Source organism: Aulonocara stuartgranti, assembly GCF_965226115.1.
Source record: "Aulonocara stuartgranti genome assembly, chromosome: 15".
NCBI lineage: Eukaryota > Metazoa > Chordata > Actinopteri > Cichliformes > Cichlidae > Aulonocara > Aulonocara stuartgranti.
This window is the reverse complement of record NC_138951.1, coordinates 24833124-24856451: the sequence shown is the minus strand read 5'-3', so window position 1 is coordinate 24856451 and position 23328 is coordinate 24833124. Positions and strand designations below refer to the sequence as shown.

At 43.0% G+C, this 23328-nt stretch overlaps 1 protein-coding gene across 12 annotated transcripts in view; it reads right to left on the bottom strand.

Annotated features, from left to right (window-relative positions):
* Positions 1-23328, bottom strand: part of LOC309689484 (unconventional myosin-VI-like) — a 154828-nt gene that overhangs the window by 40734 nt on the left and 90766 nt on the right. For all 12 annotated transcript variants that reach the window (XM_082505942.1, XM_082505932.1, XM_082505940.1 and 9 more), the window contains 8 exons: positions 20889-20927; positions 20565-20658; positions 12147-12277; positions 11972-12049; positions 10693-10822; positions 7379-7469; positions 6226-6376; positions 1606-1814 (listed from right to left, as the gene is read on the bottom strand). In XM_082505942.1, coding sequence (XP_082362068.1) covers positions 1606-1814; positions 6226-6376; positions 7379-7469; positions 10693-10822; positions 11972-12049; positions 12147-12277; positions 20565-20658; positions 20889-20927 — 923 coding nt within the window. The remainder of the gene's footprint in view (positions 1-1605; positions 1815-6225; positions 6377-7378; positions 7470-10692; positions 10823-11971; positions 12050-12146; positions 12278-20564; positions 20659-20888; positions 20928-23328) is intronic.

The following is a 23328-nucleotide window of genomic DNA, read 5'->3' as shown; positions in this document are numbered from 1 at the left end:
GCTAAGATGTGCTTGTGTGTGTGGTGTGCTTTTATATTGCGGATGAAAGAGACTGGTGCATGAGCCGAGGTCGGCATGGAAACCACCGTGACATGTGACTGATGTTCGTAACCACAGTGAATCTGGGAAACTCCGGCACAGAGCAACTTACGCTAGACATCTCTGTGTTTGCACAGTGATGCTTGTGCAGGACACATGTCAGAATAAAAGAGTCTGAAAACATGCTTATTCACATTTTGTGCTTCTGTGACATTAAATGAGCTTTTAGCTTTTAGAGGTACATATAAAGACAGTGCTGCTGAGCTGATTGAAAGCTTACCAAGAAAAAAGAGTGACTTCCTTATAAATAAGGAGCTAGATGTAATTTCCAGCTGTTTAGTGAGAGAGAGTGTGTGTGTGTGTGTGTGTGTGTGTGTGTGTGTGTGTGTGTGTGTGTGTGTGTGTGAAGATGGCGTGCAACACCACACACTGTGGTAAGCTGTGAAGACTGAGAATAAAACATGACCCAGAAATCCTCTGTTGAAAAACATTAAATGAAGGAACTATTTTCTTTCTCTTGTCGACAAGAGATGTTGCTGAATCTAAGCAGATCTTCTAAAGCCCCACCCACTAGGCGCATCACACACAGGAAGACCAAATCTTACTTCCTGTGTGGACTTTCCCACTTATTGTCAAATGATGCAAAAAACACTTTTTTTAAGCAATTATTGATGACCTCACAGAGGGGCTGTCAGTGCTGCGCTTTGAAATGTTGGTCTGTGTTTTAGTGGGCTGTTAGGTGGTTGCTAGGCAGCATTAATAACCTGTGTGTGTGTTTGTGAAACCATGGTTTTCAGGAGATGCATAAACTCTACAAGTGGGTCACTTTAGCACATTGCTTGGTGGTTGCTAAGCAATCTGATGACATGATAGCATCGGATACAGGGGCCTGAGATGCACCTGTGTGCCAGTGTTGTTTGATGGTGTAGGAGGAGTTGGCGTGTTTTATAAGACAGGCTCTCACAAACCTGAGACTAATTCTGCAGAGCTGTGGTGTTAAAGTGAAGCTAAGAAACCCTACATCGTTCACAGAAGGTGGTGGAGAACAAAAACTGAGCTAAAACAGAGACTCGGAAACAGCAGGAAACTAAAACAACTCCAGCTGGACACAAAAGGCTCCTGAAACCTGAAACCAACATGAAGCCAATCGATATAAACATGTAAATTTAGCTTTTGCCATTTTTAAATCCTCAGGTATTAAAGGTTACATGGCAACGCAGCCCAGTAACAGTAAAAACTTCCAACAAAATCTTCATCCTGAAGGCATCATCTCTTAAATCCTTTCAATGACCTGCTGTATTTATGGACAGGAATTACACTCACACATATACATACACACACATGCACACACACAGACACACACACACACACACACACACACACACACACACACACACACAGCTGTGGTAAACGCTGCTGTAAATCTGTGCCGAGCCGTCTGAGTGTGTTTGTCACTTCTACGAGTGCCTCTCCACGTTTTGGCTGCGACAACGAAACAAAAGTATTTCAGTGAAGAGACCAGAAACATTCGAGTACTCCAACTTTAAACCCCCCCGTCCCACTTACAGCCGTCTATCCTCCTCCTCCTGCTTGCGGCGCTGCTCCTCCTCCTCCCTTCGCTTCCGCTCTCTATCCATCTCCTCCTGGATGCGTCGCAGCCGCTCGCGCTCCTCCTCCTCCTTCTTCTTCTTCTGCATCTCGGTCAGCAGCTTCTCTGACCGGGTCACCAGGCCCTTGTACTCGTGGTCGATGTCGATGCGGCCCATTATGGTGGTCTACAAGGCACAAAAACAAGGTTGCACTTACAGTCAGGTCTCACAAAAGGAAGCACCGATCCCGATATCTGGACCGTGCGGATTCAAAGCACTGGATGGAGAATCTGTGCAGGCTGATCTATTTCACTGCATCACGCATGTGAAATGCGGTTATGATCCACCCTCCACCCTCATCTCCAGCCACGAGATACGAATAGTGACCGAGCTTCCTCTGAAGGGAGCCTTAGAGACAGGGCGAGGAGCTCGGTTGATGCCTCCTGGACGTTTCATGCATATCCAGCTGGAAGGAGGCCTGGGCAGACCAGGACACGCTGAGTAGGTGGGCTTAGACCCCTGGCCCCGTTTATGTTTCTGTGCTGAGCCGGTGGTCGTGTAGGCCACATCTGATATCTGTGATCACAGAGTGAAGAAGCCTGCCTTTAAGTCTCTGCCAGGGCTACAAAAACTCCCTCGGAAGCGTCGGTATTCTCACATTTCACCGTCACGGCGTGTTCAGGTGTCATCGGGGCACGATCTGACATTTGACAGACAAACACGGGGCGGGGCGGTCGTGTAAACCAGAGGAGGGAAACGCGTTGGAGTCTCAGGATGATGAATATTTATGTGCATCTGCTGTTAACAATGTTCCCTCTAAGCTGTGCGCGTGCGGAATTGCGCACTGCTGGTCTCTGAGCACAGAACATCTGCGTTGCGCACAAAAAAAATCTAACCTGAATTGAAATAAAAATTAAAACTTTAACAATTCTGCGCGTATGGGATTAGAACGATGCCACCTTATCCCATAGTCCAGCCAATGATGTGATTCATTCGTATATACGCAGCTAATCAACATCGTTGGCAGGCTATGACAGCGTCCTGATGTGCTGACACCAGTGTTTTAGCTGGCAAAGCGGCGTGGCTGGCACGTTAATGACAACGTGTACAACCATTGGAGATGTGAGCAGGACAGACGGAACAATTGATGGAAAAAGTGTGGACTTTATACCATTTTTGAAATTGTGTTGATAGGCCACGTAAAACCAGAGTTATGATAAAATTATATGCAATGTTTGGTTTTCTTCCTGAATACTATCGTTGTTTATATTTACTGCGGGAAGAAACGGTAAAAACAGCGTTTTATAAGGAAAACCACCTGCGAGCAAAAACAAAACTGAAAACCCCCACCCTTTCCTATTGGTCGAAAAATGTACCATGTCGACCAATCATAAAAATATATGGCAACATCGCACTTAGTTGTTTGGGAATGGGGGGAGTTTCAGGAGTGACGGTGTTTTGGGATGTGAGAGATTAGCAACGTTTACCGCAAATCTTGTGTAGTTAGTGTGTAGTGTAGTCAATAGCAGAGGTGGGACCAAGTCATTGTTTTGCAAGTCTCAAGTAAGTCTCAAGTCTTTATCCTCAAGTTCAAGTCAAGTCTCAAGTAATGTCAGGCAAGTCAGAGTCGAGTCTCAAGTCACTGGTGTAAAAGTCCAAGTAAAGTCACAAGTCTGAAATTTTGAATTTCAAGTCCTTTCGAGTCTTAAAAAAAAAAAAAACGAAAAAAAGCATGTTGCAGTTATATGCTAAATGTAAATATTAGACCATGTAATTTTTAAATCTGTGTTTTTCTCAACACATGACAAAATAGTGAACTTAGAAAATATACACAAATTGTGAAATTGCACCTCTTTAAAATGCAGCTCAATTAAACCTAGCTCCAAGAATAATTTTCACCGACAGTTCTGAGATAAGCTGCATGTTATTCTTGGATGCGCTTGTAGGACCGGCTTTAAAATCGCATGACAAAAATATCATACATAAATAAATGATTTTTTTTTTTTTAAATATCATTTTAAAAAAAAACTGCATCACCAACGTAGCCTGGAAAACATTTGCTAGTTAGATGAAGTCAGCTATCTCATCGTAGCATATTTATATGCATATTTATAATTATACGCTTCTTGGAGTGAGTGCATACACTCATGAAGTTTAGTAACTTCAGGTCACTGCAACAAGCCCAGGTACAGTTTACCGACGGATGGGTACAGGACCTTGAAATGCACCGTGTAGAAAGTAAAGACCATCGTACGTATCATAAGTTTACCAGTCTCACAAATCGTCGTCATAAATACACATTCGTTAACCGTTTATTAATATAACCTTTGAGCTCAACGGTAATTAATTAGCAGTGGAAATAATTTCTGGTAGCATCACAGAAATGTAGCAGTGACAATAATACTGTATGCTGTAATCGTACTGGGCAATTAGTGATACAAAACAACAGTTTTATCCTGTGAATAAAAGTATATGTTTTTGTCAATGTACCATAATAACAGAAGCGAAACGCAATATTGTGTCAGGACAATTCACTATTTATGCACAATAAATAAAGGAGCATAGCGCGACCATTTCTGTTCAGCGCCAGACTTGCTTGTAACCTATATCACCAATTATGTTAAGAAAAATGACGCATTAACTACAACAGCAGACTGACCTGTGTGGAAATGCTTGGAGCAGACTAACCTGTGAGCTGGAGTGTTCTGGGACGTTATAATTGGTCTTTGAATGGCTGCAATCCAGTCGCCTCTTTATTACTTCGGAAACATGGCTCGAACAATTTCTCTTCAACGACGTAATCCGATAACAACCGATCTCTTTACCCGTCGGCTTCCCGTGGCTGTCATGCGACCGGCTATTGCAGTTAATAATACAACAGCTTCTTGTGTTTCTTTTTTATCGCTGTATAACTGATTTTAATTGAAAGCCTGCGTGCGCTAGTACCGCTTGCCACGAGTTCCCAGAATCCTTTGCGGTTCTACCCGTGAATGACGTTACATTTTCAATCTCTATATAATATGCGTGTTAAATTTTATATTTGGGGTAAAATATCAAGTCTTTTCAAGTAAACCGGTTCAAGTCCAATTCAAGTCCCAAGTCATTGGTGTAAAAGTCCAAGTCAAGTCACAAGTCTTAGAACATTTTTTCAAGTCAAGTCTAAAGTCATAAAATTAATGACTCGAGTCTGACTCGAGTCCAAGTCATGTGACTCGAGTCCACACCTCTGGTCAATAGTTTTGTTGTGTGTGTCAGAACAATGAGGCGACTGCTGAATGTTACAGGAGTGATACATCTCCTGATGTCAGGCCTGCAGGTATCAGGCTGTTGTTCTCCTTTATCTCATAGTGGACAGAAATTATTTTGTGGAGTGGCACAAATGATTTGTGTGGCATCAAATTTGATGCAGAACACCTGATTGTTCCGTAAATAGTTTGAAATGTTTGTTTAAAAATGCCTTGGCTGCATTTTTAGGTAAACAGCTGCAAGAAACGTTGTTGTTTGCAAACCCTAACCCCTTTTTGAAGAACTACATAATTAATTGCCCAACATTGGTCATTATTTACTGTATTTTGCAGACAGAGTTACAGGACTCTCTCCCAGACCACAGACTCATACTTACAATACAAGTCAGAGCTTTACTTAAAAAAAAAAAAAGAAGAAAATTTTGTTTTCAAAATTGGAGTTCAAGTTATTTTTACTTCCAATAGTGTTAACATACTAAACAGGTCATGAACAAGATTGTTTTTAATTTTCATTGTAAGTGGGCTAAAGCACTTAATTAAAAGTAGTTTAACATAAATGTAAATGCTATAATTTGATTATTTTAATAAACCATGTAACTTTGGATGGATTCGATGCCGGCGTGACCACAGTGCACACGTCTGCTGTTGCTCACCGCTCAGGGAGCTTGTGTGTTCACTCAGACACATGAAAAATTAGAGGGAACATTGGCTGTCACCGCACCACTTTTCCTCCAACTAGCAGTCACTCCACAACAAAGCTGCGGGGCGGAGTCTGAAGTGACGGGAGCCTTTCAGTCAGACTTCCTCCACCGGCGTTTGTCCCTCTTATCTCGACACATACCGCGGTGAACACCTGTCAGCCTCACGCCTGCACCACTTCCCTCCAGGAAGAAAAGTGACAGGGAAGCTACGGTGTGCTAAATTATGGAAATTAAAAAAAAAAAAATAATCCACTGCGGCACGTTCAGGATTTATGACATCCACGGGTAAGATTATCTTAGAAGAGGAGGTGACGTTACAGTCAGACAAAGCACACCGTTTAATCCAGTTTAACAGGAAATACCATTATGACAGTGAGAGGGTCGCTTTAGAGGCTGAGTGCCTGTGAATCAACGAGATAACCAGATAAAATTCCTCAAATCACATTCAATCATTCAATCAAAGACTCTTTTTAAAACAAATTTGCAAGCATTTATCTAAGAAAAAATATCTTTTTTTTGTAAATTTTTTGTAAATTTCCATAATTTTTGTTCCAAATTTGCAAACTTTTTTTCTCATAAATGTTGTATACATCTCATTTCTCATAAACATGGCACTTTTTCAGTGCCAGTCAAACTATGCACCACACCCACCTTGATTTTGACTATCAGGGTGTCGATGGCGGCGTCCAGCTCCCGGACCTGTTTGCTCATCTCCTGCTTGCCCTCCTTGAGCCCGCCCACCACCTCGTTGAAGCGGTCCATCCTCTTCTTCAGGTTACGCACCTTGACTAACCCGTCGATCCTGCCACACAAACACAAGGCCTCAGTAATGAAAAGCATCAGAGGGAGAGAGCACCGCCGGGGGGCTCGTTAACAGCGGGCAGCCGTTAAACGCTGGTAATCTCGTCACCTGGCAGTCAGCGAAGCACCGTCAGCTCTGCTGCAGAGCTCGCTAATTACTCGCAGAATAATCTCAATCACAGTTTGGGCTTCAACACTTGATTAGTTTCTCTGATGACGCGCTGTTTAACGCTCACACTCGCCTGCATCTGATCAGCTCTTCATTTTAATCACACTTAAACTGCATCTTTTTACTCAAGAGAGGAGTTTGGTTGAAAATCACGTGTCACCACTTTACTCGATATTTTAATCAGGTGTGTGCAGCATGATTCATGGATGCAGGTGTGTAAAGTCTTGTTCAGGACTTGGATGCCTGGGCTTCACGCGATGACCGAAACCATATTTATGACGTGCCAGACTTGGACTTTGTGCCACCTCCACTTTGACGATGCTCATTTCATGCTTGTCACCTTGTCATGTTGCTTTGCTCAATCTGAATTTGTGCCCAAACTCTTCCCGCCGGTCATCAGCGCACCCCCACCCGGCCTCTGTAATCACACTCTCCAGCACATCCTGCAGTGAGGGACGCAGCGTGGAGCGGCAGGTTGTTTATCGGCGAGAGATTGGTGGTAATAAGCAGAGCTGAAGCATCACAGAGCAGCCGTCTCCGAGGGAAACGCGACACCGTGGACGTGAAAGAGGCCGATAGCGAAGAGAAAGCATGAGTAGCAACAGGTGAGCATGAGGGTTGTGTGAGCATAAAGAGGAAGAGGGAGATGAAGAAAATAATGAAGAGGTAGAGATGAAGAAGAAAAGAGAAAGGGGGTTAAACTTCGTGAGCAGGAGAGAGAGGAGCTGAGGAATTAAGAAGAATAAATGGATGAAAATGGGAGGAGAGAGAAGGACAAAGATAAGGAAAGAAAAGGAGGAGTGAGGAACAAAGGAAAGAAAGAAGGAAACCCACCGTGGTTTGTGTTTCTTCATGCAGAGCCACATCCGGACCGTCTTCTGCATCTGGATGCAGGCGCTGGTTCGATACAGGATCTTGTTCTTCACTGTGACAAACAGAAGAAAAGAAGCAGAACGAGATGGGAACTTTAACCTCAGAGCTGAAAGCAGCGAGGTCACAGTCTGCACCACGAGACCAAAACAACCCGACTTCAGCATCCTGTAGGAAACCAGGGATCATTCAGAATCCCAAAGTGCGGTTGGTTTATCCAGTCATTACCTCATTGGCTAACGACCTATTAGTCACGACTTCACACCACTGTGATTTATGGGCTTTGTGCTTTTATTCCCAAGAAGTCTCACAGCAGGTATCTCCTCATGTTTGATCTGGCAGATTTCTGCACCGGACGATAAAACTCTGAAGTGATTTGTGTTTCCTCCTGTTAGAAAAATGTGCAAACCTCTACACTACAAGAGTATAAGTTCGACGATAATTAGATAAATTAACTTCCTGTTTTATTCAGCGGGACATTAAACTACAGAATGCGAAACAACTCGACTTATTTTTGCCAGCCAGAGTCGTCGCCCCCTGCTGGCCATAAAGGTCTTAAATAATCAGGCTCCATCTCAAAGAGCTCATAGCACCGCTCACCTGGAGAGAGCACTCAGACTGCTGGTTTACTCCTTACTAGGATAGCTAAAAGTCTTTTGCAAAACAACCCTGAGCCCGGGTCTGTTTGAGGTTTCTTCCTGTCAAAAGGAAGTTTTTCTTTGCCACTGTCACCAAGTGCTTGCTCATAGGGACTGATTCTTGAGGCTTTCTCTGTATTATTGTCTTGACCTGACACTATAAAGCACCTTGCTGTAATTTAGGGCTATATAAATAACACTGAACTGAATCTATTGTAGTAAAGTTTCACTATAGACCTTTTGCCGTCCCCGTCTTGGTGTTATGAAAGCAGACAGGACCTGGCACGCACCACAAGGTAAGCCTTCCCTAAAACACACATGGATTTCGTATCTATTTGGGTATAAAACATCAGATTTGTTTTATCCAAAAGACCTGAAATGTGAGACCGAGGCCTCAGATCAGCAGAGCTGAGGGTCATCTTCCTGGAGACGCAGATCCAGAAGCTAGGTCCAGACTATGCGAGGTACAGGTCTGGTCAAAGCCAGCAGGAAGCTTTCTTTTCTGTCTCATAATTCAGGAGTAAATAATAGAAAACTTAGAGTTTACAGACTTTGTCCTGATAAGAAACCTTGTTCCGCTGAATTCCTACAGATCGGTTTAATTTGAGGCGAGCTGCTCTCTGATGCAGTTTACCTTCTGTTGTTTGCAGAAATTCACGATTTCTTCACAGAGAAACATCATTTGTGATTCAGACCCACCCGTCTCCAAGTCTGTGACAGCACCGGCACTTCTCCGTCCTCCCAATGAAGGAAGTTTGGATTGAATTGAAGTGAGAAAATTAAAGCGAGAGAGAGCGAGAGGAGGGGTTACGAGGGAGGCCCGAGGAGATGAAGTGTGAAAGATAAATAGAGACAGAGATCAATAACATCTCTGCTCGCTGCCAAATTCGTTTCATCTTGTTATGACCTCAGAATATGTAACTTCTACACCGTCAATAACAGGATGATGAATTAATGACTTTGCATTTAGAGAGCAGAGGACACCAGGCGCTCCTGCAGCCCACGAGTCAAAGTATTGTCTAACAGTTACGGCTGAAACATCCCCACGCCTCCTGGATCCATTTTTAATGGGATGGGTGACGTGCTTGGGTAGTTTTTGCAAATAAAGCTCGATCGATATGGAGAAGGAGAGAGAGAAAAACCCAAAAACGGAGAAGAGCAGGATAAATGGAGACGGACACAGACAGAGAGGCAGTGACCGACACTGCAGTAATAAAAACCAGCAGACAGACGGACCGCTCCTCCAACAGCTCAAGCCCACATTATCACAGCAGCCTCTGCTGCACATAAACAGCCAGTGGTTTGTTTTCCCTGCTCCGTGCACCTCCTGTTTGCGCGACGGGGCTCCAAACACATCTGCCTGCACTACACTGTGAGCTAAATGAGCAAGATTTATACGAGAATTACGCAAATCTGCGCAAACCTGACCTGCTGCTGCTGTCCCTGAAGGTCTCCTAAACGCCTTTAAGCAACAAAAAATGGTTCTTTTTACTCAATGAAAGAAAAAAAAAAAACCCTGAAGGATTCTGATGACAGATCAACAGGTGCCTCTACTGCAGATAAGTATTCTGCATACACTCACAGAGGTGGTCAATGTGAGTGCTCAGCAAACAAGATGACAATGTCCCAAATGCAGACAGGAAGCTTTAAAATGGGACTTCATGAAGCAGTGGGTGACGGTGGCCACCTCCGTTCTGGGGTTTGGCATGACTGGACTCACGAAGCTCTGAGTTACATCACTGTGTCAATTTGTCAGGTGACGCCATGCTCAAGAGTTTCCTGCCACACTGAAGGTGAAAACAACCCCCTGATTGGCTGGCGGTGGTTCCTGGAGGTTTCTCTCTCTCATCTGGTGCAATCTGTTGCAAAGAAGGTGTTTTCTTTGGTTTCTACCATGTTGCCATGGTTACCTGTAGTTTTTCCTGTCTGTCTGCAAATACTCGCCAACTAATGGAAGTTTCCACTTCCACATGTTGGCTTCAGCAGGCACAACCTTAAGTTTGAAGCGGAATCTTATCCACTCCCAGCTGCACTACAGCTTGGAGAACAGCTGCAGGGTGTTTGAAGTCCATTGACATTCAGACTACATCTGCCCGTTCTTCCTAGCGACAGGTGGTTGCCGACGGTTGCAGACTTGTCTGTAGGAGTGTGTGACTGGATCCTAAATGATCCCCATGACTGTTAAGTTAACGTCACGTGGGCAGTGCTCACATGCAAAGACCTGCAAAACCTTAATATGAAATTCAGCAAGTGCAGCGTTCTATGCCTCAGCAAGATAGAGATCCCTGGTTTGATCCCGGGAGGAGGAACGTTGCATCAGGAGGGCACCCGATGTAAAAACCCAACAAGTCATACGAGCGAAGCAACCTGCTGTGAACAAAGGAGCTTCTATGTATAGTTAAAAAATCACATGTGATTTTGTGGTGGTTACAACAGAACCTCAGTGAGCCTATTTATTCATTGCCATCAGCTACAGTATGACCACTGAGACACCAACTGAGAGAACATAAAGCCAGTTATTCATACTGAGGATGCTTTTCTATCATTTCAGAATCTTAAATGGACGCACATTTTCAAACACTGTTAGATCATCGTCATGTTAAAGCTCACGATCGTGATATAAGAGCAGACGTTGCGTACGTTTGATGACGGACAGAGCGCACCACTGGACCTTCTTCCAGCGGCTGTGGATGAGCCACTTGTTGACCTTCTTCACCAGCTCGGCCAGATGGTCGGGGTCAGACTTCATGATCTGGTCAAATTCTGCAAACTGGACAGAGACGAGAAACACGTGATCAGAGCAGTGATTGTCTTTGATTTTTACCCGGATAAACCTCGTTTGTTCTTTTAGCCATTTTAATGGGCAGTGTGCCTCTTCTTTATCAAATACTCCGCTGAAAATAATCCCAAACAAATAACACATCATCATCATCATAGCCTTGAATCCTTGTCCTTCAGTCTTAAAAGCAGGTTTATTTTTCTGTTAGTGTGTTTTGTATCTCACTAAAGAGCAGCCAGAAGACCGGAGGTGTACGTTTATTCTAGTTCGAGTTCTCTACTCCATTCATGAATGTTTTAGAAGTCAAGGATATCTCCCACGCTTTAATGCTCTCTAACCTTAACTGCTCTGGATTTATAAGGCTTCGGAGCTCTTCTTTACGACTGTGCAGCTGACGTTTGTTGTGATCGTGTCCTCCAAACACCCCTGAACGATGAAAGAAACTGCTGAATTTCCTGCATTATCTGCTCAACATCTGTGTGTCCTTATTGTTTGTTTTCCAAATCTTGATTTCTAACAGCAGTGACACGCAGCCCTGCCAAACCCCCGCCCGCCTCCGGGTTTCAGATGTCTGAAGCTTCACACCATCACATTAGGAGCTACACTGCCTCTGAGATGTGCAAAGATTACCAAGGCTGTGCTTCAAGCTTTGACACATAAAACTTACTTTTCTGCCACCTAACATTTGCTAAAACTGGAAGCCACAACTGTCGGTGGCTGCTCGCAGGTGCAAACAGTTATTCACGGGGACCATGTGATGTTGCGTCTACACTGGAGGGTGGTGTCGTCTTCAGAAAGCAGCCAGCGAGGACTTAAGTATTTATGTATCCCCCTGTCCTGCAGCTATACTGTCAGGCTTATAGTTTGTCCGGCATGTAGCGCTTCAAGGCTCTCTGCTGCAAATGTGTGCACTTTCATAAGTCCCTCCTGGAAGCCACGCGTCTGACCCAAACGTGATTAATTATTCATCTGGTGGAGAAAAAAAGCCCATCTGCTGGCTCTGGCACTTCTTTAGAAAACCTCATCTAGTCTCACCTCGGCAGCAAAAGAAAACTAATGCGCTTTTCCTTTGGCTCTATTGTCTTTCTTTAGGTGAACAAAATCTATATTAGCCAGAGTGAGCAGGGAATAGAGCCTCACCTTCCCAGGCCGGAAGAACACTCTGGTCAGGCCGAACTTGTAGTCATTTTCATTCAGCCCCAGAGCTTTGAACAAAGCCTGCAACACAGATATGCAGGGCAGAGATAAACATGGGGATATAGCTCTGTTAAAATGATAACCACTCAGGGCCAGACCCGAGGGGCGGAGGGCTGACCTTGCAGAAGAGCCGCGGGTCGAGGCGGGTGAGCTTGGGAGGCATGTACTTCTGGTACATGTTGTAGAGCTCGTGGAATGGAGCTCGGGAGGGGAAACCGCCCTGCATCAGGTCCAGCACCGAGACCATACCTACAGACAAAAAAAAGAGGAAAATATGATTTTACCAGACAAAAAAGTTCGAGATCCACTAACCGCACAGCCAAGAAAGGCAATAAAAACAATCCCTCAGAGTTAGCTCATGAGCTTTAGGCATTTTACTCCAAACCAGTAAATCATAAACCAAATATCTCAGTGGACGTCTGAAAAGACGTTTCTGCTTTTGGAACACGAAAAGACTCGACACAAGGTTTCCACCTGTACACATATAAGATAAATTAATTACACAAATACTTGATACCAAGGAGAAAAGGCATGAGTCCACAGTATGAGCTGCCCAGTTCTGCAGTTTTTATGCCTCCTGCTTTCACATCAAACAGCTCTGAGGACTGCCTGCAGATAGAAACCAACCGGGGAGCCCCTGCTGGGAGCTTCCTGTTTACACTAGCACCTCTAACAGCAGCTCTGAAGTGATGAAGAGCCAGTTTCTGTAATCCCATTGCAGCCTCTTCACTCTCTTTGCTGTGTGGTGGATGGTGCGGAGCAGGTTGAAGTTTACTAGCAGAGAGTTTTATATTTCCTTCTGACATAGTGAAACCTTTTATTTCCTCCATCACATACAGGCTCAATAAAGTCTGGACTTCACTTGTATCCATGTACAGCTGATCTCTAATTCCCCCAAAGTCTTGTTTATACATTTTTGTTGTTTGCTGCATTCATTTTTGTTTCTGCATTCATGGACTTAACTGATTAATGTCACTCAATTATTATTCACTCAATTATTCTCTTAAGCAGGTCCCTTTTTAGCTGCAGCTAAAAAAGAAATAGAAAGTTACTGGAACACAGAGGAAGTTTCAACAATACAAAAACACAATATTTTTACTTCCTTATGCACACACAGGAGCACAGCGAGGACCAAGACCGTCTTCCAAATTAGATAACTGACACCAGGAAGCCTGGCTGACCTCGAGGCTTGATGCAAACAGAAGTGACAGAGGGGAGATCCTCGAGTTCATAGACGAGCCGCATCGTCGCAGGGCTCGAATGTGGATGACCTCTGACGATCCGACCATATTAAAAAGAGACCTACTCTTAAAAAAAAGCATCAGTTATGAATAAAATTTAATCTGTGACCAATGTGGACATCTTTTCACTGAATTTGACTAATAATAGATTTAGATCATCTCACATTAGGATTCATTATGAATCCATCTGGCAGTCGAAATAATCTCTTCTTTCTTCTAAAGAACCGATTATAAACATGAGAGTCTTACTTAAAACCGCTGTTTTAACCCAGCATCACAGCTTCCTCTACACCCCTCCCAAGCACCATTGGACTCCTCAAATCTGAACACACTGAAGAGGAAACAACATGATGACTTATTAAAAACTAAATTTTTTTTATCACCAAACTTTTGTTTTGTTTTAGGACTTAGTGTTCCTCATTGTTAATGAGGACTTAGGTTTCCAGGGTTAAAACTGTTATAGGCTAATAAGTAGGCATATGAATTGATGCCAACTAACCTGTGTAAAACGAGAAAACACTCATTTCAGGTTTGACTGGGGTAAGTAGGTAATACAGACAGCTCTATAAGCTCTTGGACAACAACACAGTTTTTGTCATTTTGCCTGTTCCCTGATTATTTCAAGATAAGTTGAGCAGATAAAATGATCTGGATGTCATTCAAAGTGTTGAACTTATAGACTGAAATGAAAAGAAGGAGGTCATAATTAAGATGAAAAACCAAAATAAACCAATCAGACAGAGGAAAAACTTTACAAATAACCAAATCAACAATCTGGTGCATTCTTAAAAAAAAAAAAATAAAAAAAATAAATAAAAAGAATGCTCTGAGCAGCTCACCAACAACAAAAGACCCGAAAGATCACAGATGACAGCTAAAGCACATGATCGCAGAATTATTTCCATGGTTCAGAAACAAGAGGTTAGAGAAAAACTAACTAAGGAGTATCACTTTCAAGAGCTTACAACAAGGTGCAAACCACTGGTTACACTCAAGAGCAGACTTTTTTAGAATTAGACTTTACCAGAAAACATCTAAAAGAGCACGTGTAGTTAAAACAAAACAAAAGAAACTTGTTTTTTTAATTAAAAACAACAACAACAACAACAACATGTTTTTTGGTGTTTTGTTTTTTTTATAAATTCAAGACAAACCTGTACCAGAATGATGAGAAGAGAGAAGTCTGAAGAAAGAACGAAACAGCTGATGAGCTCATGTTAAAACATGGGCATGAATGGTTGCTGGGGAAAGCAGGTCACTGGAGTTTATTGATGACTGCTCATCAATGACTGCTCTGCTCAGTCCTGAAGTGTTCAGGGCTGTACTCTCTGATCGGACAGAGCTTCACAAAACAGATGAATAATGACCCAAATAAACTGCAAAAGCAACCTAAGTCTGAACCCAACAGAGCAGCTTTGCAGGTGTTAAACAAAAACAGAGACCCAGAAACAGGCCTGCAGAGGATCTCAAGATGTCTACGGGTTCTAGACTTCAGGAAATCACGGATGAAAATCTATTGCAGTCAAAGTATTAAAAGCCGTGCTTATACTTAAAATGATGTCAGACTAGCAGTTAGTTTTGAGAAAATGTAGGCCTTTGTATAAAAACTTCTGTAATTCCTAAAAAAATGATGCAGTACTTTTGTTAAGCACCTTGAATTACAGCTGCAGAAAGTCTGCACTTAAGTCATAAACATCTTGAATGTTTGATTTGAAATCCTCAGTGGTGGTGTACAGAGGCAAAACTACAAAAGCTCTGTCATTGTACAAGTACTTACGGACCTGACGGCAGCTGTCAGGAAAAACAGGAACAATATAATTCCCAGAAAAACAAAACAGATGGCATTGTTATTTTTTTAGACACTGGATTGTGCAATCTGTTGTTAGACGTATGGGTAAAAATCAAAATACTCTCAGGTATACTGGCACAAAAATGGAAGTGAGCTTCGGCTGATCCCATTAATAGAACTTCCAAATAGAAAAAATTCAAAGCAGCTAAAGGCTGCTTAAAGAGCTTGGTCCAAACAGTCTGCGCATGCCAATTAGCATCCTTTATCAGACACTGCATATTCAGCTTTGTGACCCTTTCTGTCTGCTGCTTGTGCTGCCACAACTTTCCTCTGACACATTACATTAATCTATTTATTTAGACCGCCTGTAAACGGAGATCATTCGCCATTTTTGAAGCATTGTTAGTCATCTCATTTTGCTCTGGAAGCTTCTATCAAAGGGCTCATTTTCAGGCCTCTTTCATGTCAAACAGATGCTGCTAATTGGCATTCATTCATCCTCTCTGCAGTATTTGTTCGTGTCCTTAAGTTGCTTTGGAGCTCATGACCTCCATCGAGTGTTTTTCCACTGATTTCGTCAACCCCCTCCTCAGCATAAAGTACTCTCACAGCCACGTTAAATGAGTTAACAGTTTAAATCACAGGACGGCACAAACGCAGAATATATGGCTCAAAGATAAAATAAAGAAATAAAATGACAACACAGCGTTCAAACTGCATAAGACTGAAGCATGCACCAGAGAACTTTTTTGTATTTGCTATGACACACTGAACATAAAACACAATCAGAGCCACTGCGATGTCGCTTTCTGGTTCGTGGACTTTGGCTGTACAAGATGTTAGCCAATGAGCACAGACTAGCTATTCCCCCTTTCTGACTCTAATAATATAATTTACAAAATTATCTTGATGCTTTGTTCAAACTAGAACTGAGACCATAAACTCGTCAGAAAAGTGTTTTGAGGTGGATGATGAACACTGTGGCTCAGGCAGTTCAGATATATGAACAGAAGCTGCGTAAGAACCGTTCGGTTTACGGTTCACACAGAAAGCACACTGGACCGTGCAGAATGACAGACGTCTGTAGGAGCACACGGTCTATGTTCTATCACGATGTGGTGGTGAGCGTGGTCTTCTATGTGGAGTTGTGCTTGAGCAGTAGGGCGAAAACAGCTGATGCCAAGAAAATGATTGGGAAGGCTGGTGTCAGTTCTGGAAGAGGAACTGGTGGAGATGTCTAAGAAGAGGTCACTGAAGATACTCAGCATCGTGGACGATCCAGGCCGTGCGCGAGTCACCGATTGGTCACCACAGCAGTGAAAGGCTCAGTGCTGCACGACTGAGCACGACAGGAGATCCTTTCCAGCTGTGGCTGTTAGACTGTATGACTCCTCTCTGTTCAACCAGTTAAAACACTTTAAAAATCTGCACATGCACATCAGCACTCTGATATCATACTCCATCCATCTGTTCTTTACCAGATGGGAGGATTAGCACTATGGCATCCTCTATAATTTATTCCCTGTTATGGTGTTTGCCAACAGCATTATTGTTAGAATTACCACTGTGCCACTTTGTGTCTGTTTGCACTATCGTACATACTGATATTTATATTTCTCCAACCACAGGAGTCGCCCCCTGCTGGTCATGCAGGTTTAAGGCACTTCTGAAATGGCTATGCCCAACTGTTCAAACCCACAGATATCACTGTTAAAAAAAAAAAAAAAGACTCTCCAGCATTAAATATCACGTTTCCGTCCCGTTAAAGAAACAGTTTTGGTTTCTACAGACTGGATTGTACAGACTAACCATGCAAAAAGTCTGTGCTTCAGTTTCTGTAGGTGTAATGTCAGTATTTTATTAATCTCAGCATCCAACGGAAAAATGGCGGGAGGCAAACTGCTGATGCCGCGGCTTCAGTACTGCTTTATTGGATGTGTCCATCTTTTGTTTACAGTCTATGGTTTTGCTTACATGACTTCGTTCCAAAATAAAGAGAAAAAAAAATGCATGAGGACATTCCCACAGCAGCGAGCATATCCAGCTTTGATACTGATATAATTTCAAAATAAGACATTTTAGGATTATTTTAACTTGAACCCTGGAGGTGCATCACTAACTGAGAGCAACAGAGACACTGCCTAGATTCCTACTGTGTTTAGCCTACGCTCACGTCTCTGCTATTTCATTAGTTTCCATTGATTAATAAAACTGTGGTGATGAGTGACAATCAGCAGCACAAGACACCGTCCGGAGCCCGAGGATCAAATTCAAATCTTCCCCATCATTACCTTCAGCCCATCGACCGCGAAGCACTTTCTTCTGCTGAATGACTTCCTCCGCCCGCTGCCCCGTGATAAGAGAAGTTCCCTCTTGTGTATTCAGATAAAGCTGAAAGTTGTTGAGTGCTGGCCCCGAGCTGAACACAACTCATATCGGGCTTTCAGCTGTAATTGCTGCACGGCTTCCTGTTTGGGGATTTGATATCATCTTTAATTGAAACATCACCCTTCACAGCTACATGGAGGCAATTTTCAGAAGTGTGGGCTTTCACCTTGGAGCCCTTTTGGGGGGCATGAAGGTATTAAAAGCTGATCTGCGCTTTTGTTTGTAGAAGAAAAGAAACCCTGAATCTGTGAGCCTCCCCTCCAGCAGCTGTAACACCACACGTGGTTATCAAGTCCTGCGTCTAACTCGCAAGGTGTATCACAACTTCAACGTGGACTGATTTACTTAAGCCCTCTAAGTCTATCTGTACTTTCTGCTCAAGGCAGCTCGGGTCAGACAACCCTGCCCCGTCTCAGGCTCAGATTAAATCTACATCTCATTTTCAGAGGTTCTGTGCCCCGGCTGTTGCTGAGCTTCCCACTTTGTCGACTGTGTCGAGCTGGTACACCGAAGTCTCTCACGTCTACTCCAGACCAACAACACTTCGATTCTCAGCACAATAAAAGTGATAAAGAGTTCGGCGGGGTGCGGTATCTGAGCTCTGCGAGCATGAACCGAATCTCTGAGGATATTAAATCTGAACTCATCACTTCTTTACCTCCAAAGCCAAGGACAGGGAAGAGATGGGGGTGAATCTCACAGAGGGAAAAAGAAAATGTTTAAGAATAAGGCCACAGTCACAAGCAGGACCACAGGAAATACAGGCCATCTGGGTATGCTTAAAATACCGACTGGTTACAATTTACATTTACTTGAAAAAACAAAAAAAAAGGCAAGAAAAAGTAATGAACAAAATCAATTTAAAATCAACTTTTGTTCTTGTGTTTAGTAAATCCTCTGTTATTTGCACTTTTCGTGAGTTATCAAATCGAAGCTGCATCAAAAACACATTTCAAATCCTTTTTAACACCTTTTTAAAAAATATAAGTCTTTTAACGAAACACATCTGTCGCAATTTCTCTTCTCGCAGTGTGGAGGTTGATTTGCTGTGTGGCTTCAAATGGGTGTTGGGTAATTAATCACAGTTTAATTTGAACTACCAGCGATGAGCTCCAACAATTAGGAAAACAAGATCATTGGCATAAACAAGCACTTTGTTGCACTCGTTTTTATTTGGAAGCTCCCGTTTTGTTGTGCGTGTTATTAATGAAGCCATTTCCTTTACAGATGTGCAATAAAAAACAGCATCACTCACAGAAAACACTTTTTTTTTTAAACAACCACCTTCAGGAAAATCATTTTTTAATTTGATGGCAGTGAGATATGTTAAAGTGTGTAGCATCTCCGCGTTTTTTTACTAAACAGCCTATAAAAATCTTCCTGACTGTAAATCATGAGCTGGAGTTTAATGTACAGTATGGGAGCAGATCAAAGCTCCAAGGCACAGAGGGAAGAACAGGCCTCATACCTGCTTCATCCACGAGTGGCTTTTCCACAGGTGAGCTGGCATTTGTGGGGACGATCAGATCAACAGCAGCTCTAAAGAATTTCAGACGGTTTGTTTTCCTGATGCACTCTCCTGCTTGTATTACTGATGAAATCTGCAGGTCTGTGTAACCGAAACGAAGCTCAACCTGAAATCGTGTTCTCGGAGCACACCGGGCCAAAACAAACCTGACGAGCTCCTTAATTATGGAAAAAATTAGCACATTATTTTGGTTAGCAACTGTGTGTTACCTGACAAATATCATGCAGTGATCCTTCCAAGATGAGGGTCTCCTAATCACAACCTGATCACAGTCTGGCCAAAGGCGTATCACCTTTGCTTGATCCTGACCCAACAGTGGGCGGTTTGGGTGCGTTTGATTTACAACACAAGACAGTGTGAGAGCTTTATTGTGGAGATAAAGACAGAGAGCTCACCTTCAGCAGTTTTGTCACTTTTTAAACTCACTTTGTTTTCCTTCTGTACAACTTTTAAACTCGTTTTTCAAATAATTCACAAACCTTGCTCTCACACCGTTAAACCCTTGTTATTTTCCCGCAGACTCGTCTGAAAAACATCCTTGTTTGTTGTAAAAGACGATGAGTCACTGCCTCCTTTTTGTCTCGCCCTCTCTCTCTGGTAAAATTTTTCCGTGTTTTTCTGAGATTTCGTGACATTTTGTTCTTATTTGCAGTCTCGGTGTCACCTGTAAAGGCGCTGCATGTTTTTTGTCATTTAAATAGGACAAATAGGACGTACTGATAACAGATGTGTGAAACGCGCTGAAGGGGAGATTATAAAATAGTCACACAGAAGTTTGTTTCTTATCAACACCTGTGGACAGATTTTTTTTTTTTAATAAGTAAACAATCAGCCGTCTTTGGACGTCAGACCTACGCACTGCTGTTTGAGGCACAGTTTATGGGAAAATCTCAAACCTCAGGCACACAGACAGTGCCAGAACATTAACTTTTACTAACAGAGAGCTAATGTGACACTTGTACTGTGAGGTTTTTGTTGGTGAAGAAAGAAAACTGTCCAAAACCATAACCGTTGTAATAATGTGCTGCCATTTATGAACTGCAGTTTTCAGGCCCCTGTTCTGTGGAACCAGCTTCCAGTTTTGATTCAGGAGACACTATCTCTACCTTTAAGATTAGGCTTAAAGACTAAAGTGTATAGTTAGAGCTGGATCAGGTGACCTTGAATCCTCCCTTAGTTACGCTTCATTAGTTATTATTCATCTCTGTCTCTCATCCACAGCATGTCTTTGTCACATCTTCCTCCCTCACTGCAGATGGCCCCGCCCCTCCCCAAGTCTGGATCTGTCGGAGGTTTCTTCCTGTTAAAAGGGAGTTTTTCCTCCCCACTGTTGCCAAGTGCTTGTTCATAGCAGGGCATCTGATTCTTGGGGTTTCCTTTCTATTATTGTAGAGTCTTGCCTTACAATACAAAGTGTCTCGAGGAGACTGTTAAGTCTATTAAAAGTGTTCAAACACCAGAACAACGAGGCCCTGACATGTTTTGCTTCTTCAAAAAGACAGAATAGACAGGAAGTGATGTTAGAAGTGAAATGACCTCACTTCCTTCCAGGTGCAAACATTAAAATCAGAGTGTGCAGGAAACACTGACCAGAGCACTGCAGCTGGGAGAGGATCTGAGCTCCTTCAAACTGGTGACTGACCATCTTCAGGTTCGGCTTAATGCAGCGAATAAAACTGGAGCCCTGGAGGAGGAGGAGTTGGGGGGTAAAGAAACCAGAGCGGAGAAGATGAAACAAGTTATTACACCAACAGCATGATCCACAACCTACATCACAAATTCATGGCATTCATCATATCGGGCTCAGGACGTGATGCACGGCGCCGAGGGGGAGGGGAGGTGGGGACTGCGAGATGTACGGACAGGACGGCTCGCAACATCAATCATGTAAACAAAAGAGGAGCAAACACTGACCGTGCTGCGGAGCTTGTCCAGGAGAATATTCAGCTGGGTCTGCGGGAGACAGAGGAGGGAGACGCATCATCACTTTTATTCAAACAAACTGAGAAAACCTCAAGAGACAGGCAGACACACAATCGCCCGACATCCATCATGTGACTGCAAAACTGGGTACGGGTTATTCCACATCACATCCCAATATTTTCCCAGTCATAGGCCGTAAGAATGCACGAGGAGTCTGTTCAAAATTGCTCCTTTTAAATAATTTTTCCAGCATTTCTGAGCCCTCATAGCTTCACGAGGACAGGAGATCCACGTTAGAGAATATAGAGAATAGAGAATATAAACACGCTCAAGTCCTGCTACAAACTTCATTGTTAAAGCCAAAGTCTGGTTTCTCCACTGAACATCACTATCATGTGATGTATCACGATGCTACTGTGGATGTTGATCTGCTTTCTGATAATTGACTAAAGAAAGCGTCACAAAGTGCTTTTACTTCAAATTTCAGGGGTTACATGACCATGTGGGATAGGAGGTTGCACAGTTTTAGCGTGACAGTCATATCAGACCTTCCGTCCATAATTGGCTGGTTTAGGTGGGATGTACCGCCTGAACCTGCACCTTCCTCTGAAAGCTAGCAGCTGTGCATCTGCACAGAGACGAGTGCCGAGGAGATCAGATTTGGCTAACTGGGCTGCAAACAACATACAAAAATCCCTGAAAGCAGCACATTTGTCCATCTGCAGACTGCTGCTGCTGTTAGGGATAATATGATTAAATAAAGTTGTTTTTTATGATTTTTACACATTGCTGTGCGCATTAAAGAGTTGGCACTCCGTGTAATGAAGGTCAGAAGCTTCATTCAGCACCATGACTGAATTGAATTATCGTGATTGACATGTAGAAGTTCTGAGGGTTTTGCAAAACATGCTTAGAACATCATGCTGGTTAAAAGTCAGGAGGATATTTTCTGGGCCTACGGAGTCCAAACAGAATGTCCCAAACTTAGATAATAAGTAGAATTGGTAGAATGACATTTATAGTCAAAGCTAGGCAGGGAGGCATCTTTTCTCTGTTTTTTCAGGAAGAGGAGCAGATACAAGGTAAAATTGTGATTGGAGAGAGAAGAAGATTCGCAGGGAGACGGCAGGGCCGCCCTGTCTGCAGGCAGCGCTTCTGATACGGAACCAAAACCTTTGTAAATCTACATTATCAGCATATTTGTACCCAGTAAGCTGCTGGGTGCAGTTTCTGATCAGGTCTCTGCCTTTTCTTTAAAAAAATGTTTGTTCCAAACAACAGTCAGAGTTACAAGTCAGCACAGAAATGGATTCAGAGAGGGGAAACTTCTCACTAATGCTTGCATTATTAAAGCTTCTTGTAGCTTTTCTTGATGTGACTGTGGACACGAGGAGCATCTGTGAATGTGAACATATGCAAATGTAAATGATGTATACTGATTAGGGGGTATAATGGAAGACAGATGAGTGCACAGTGAAGCCAAGCAAACAGTGACGGATTGTAAAGGACGGCCCGCTAACGGCAATTAACACCACAACAACGTCCTTGTTTGTCCACTAATGTGTTTGGCGGACACACAACGGCCAATCCAGGCTCGCAATGACGCCCTCGGCTGATGTGGCAAACACTGTCATATGCGAGCAGGAAGCTGTCTCGAAAACTAAATTTTTTCCTCACGCTTTCACAAACTGAGCACCACAATAACTACAGAAGAAGAAGCTCTGCAGGCTGGTGAGCCTGACCAGAGAAGCAGAGCAGGGCTGAGGAAGAGCACCAGATATTTATTTTTAAGCATTTTTAAGGTCATGTGATGCGGATGAGGACACATGACAAGGACAGGTAGGGTCAGAGTTTAGTGAAAGCATGGACCCATCTTGCCTTGTATCCACTGTTCAGACTGACGGTGATGCGATGGTGCAGGGACAGTTTCTTGACCCTTCATTATTTAAAACCCAACGCCTTTTTCTGAGACCCTGCTGGTTAAGTTTCGGAAGCATTGTATTAAAAATGCTTAAAAAATTATTTCGTCAAACTTTCTAAAAAGCCACTGCAGCACCTGTGCAAATTACGTTTAAGGCCGATTGGAAAATCATTAGTTTTGCAAGTTTTGGTGATATAATTAAGTAAAGACAAACTGCAGTGATGAAAAAGCTAACTCACCATGTCTCCCTTAAAGCCACGGCACAGGTAAGGCTAAAACAGGCACGACAGCTTGAAAGCCTTTCCATCCATCTGCTTACTGTAATTGCTTGTGGAATTAACACAGTCATATACTTGGAGATGCTCTAATAAAATGATGGACTTGGCCTTCGCCTCATCCATTTTCTCGTGAGAGGACGTATGAGAGTGTGTTACGGCTTACATAACTCCCTTTTATATGCAGCAGCCTACATGTGCTGACGAAAAGCAGCTGTGCGGAACAAAAAGCAGA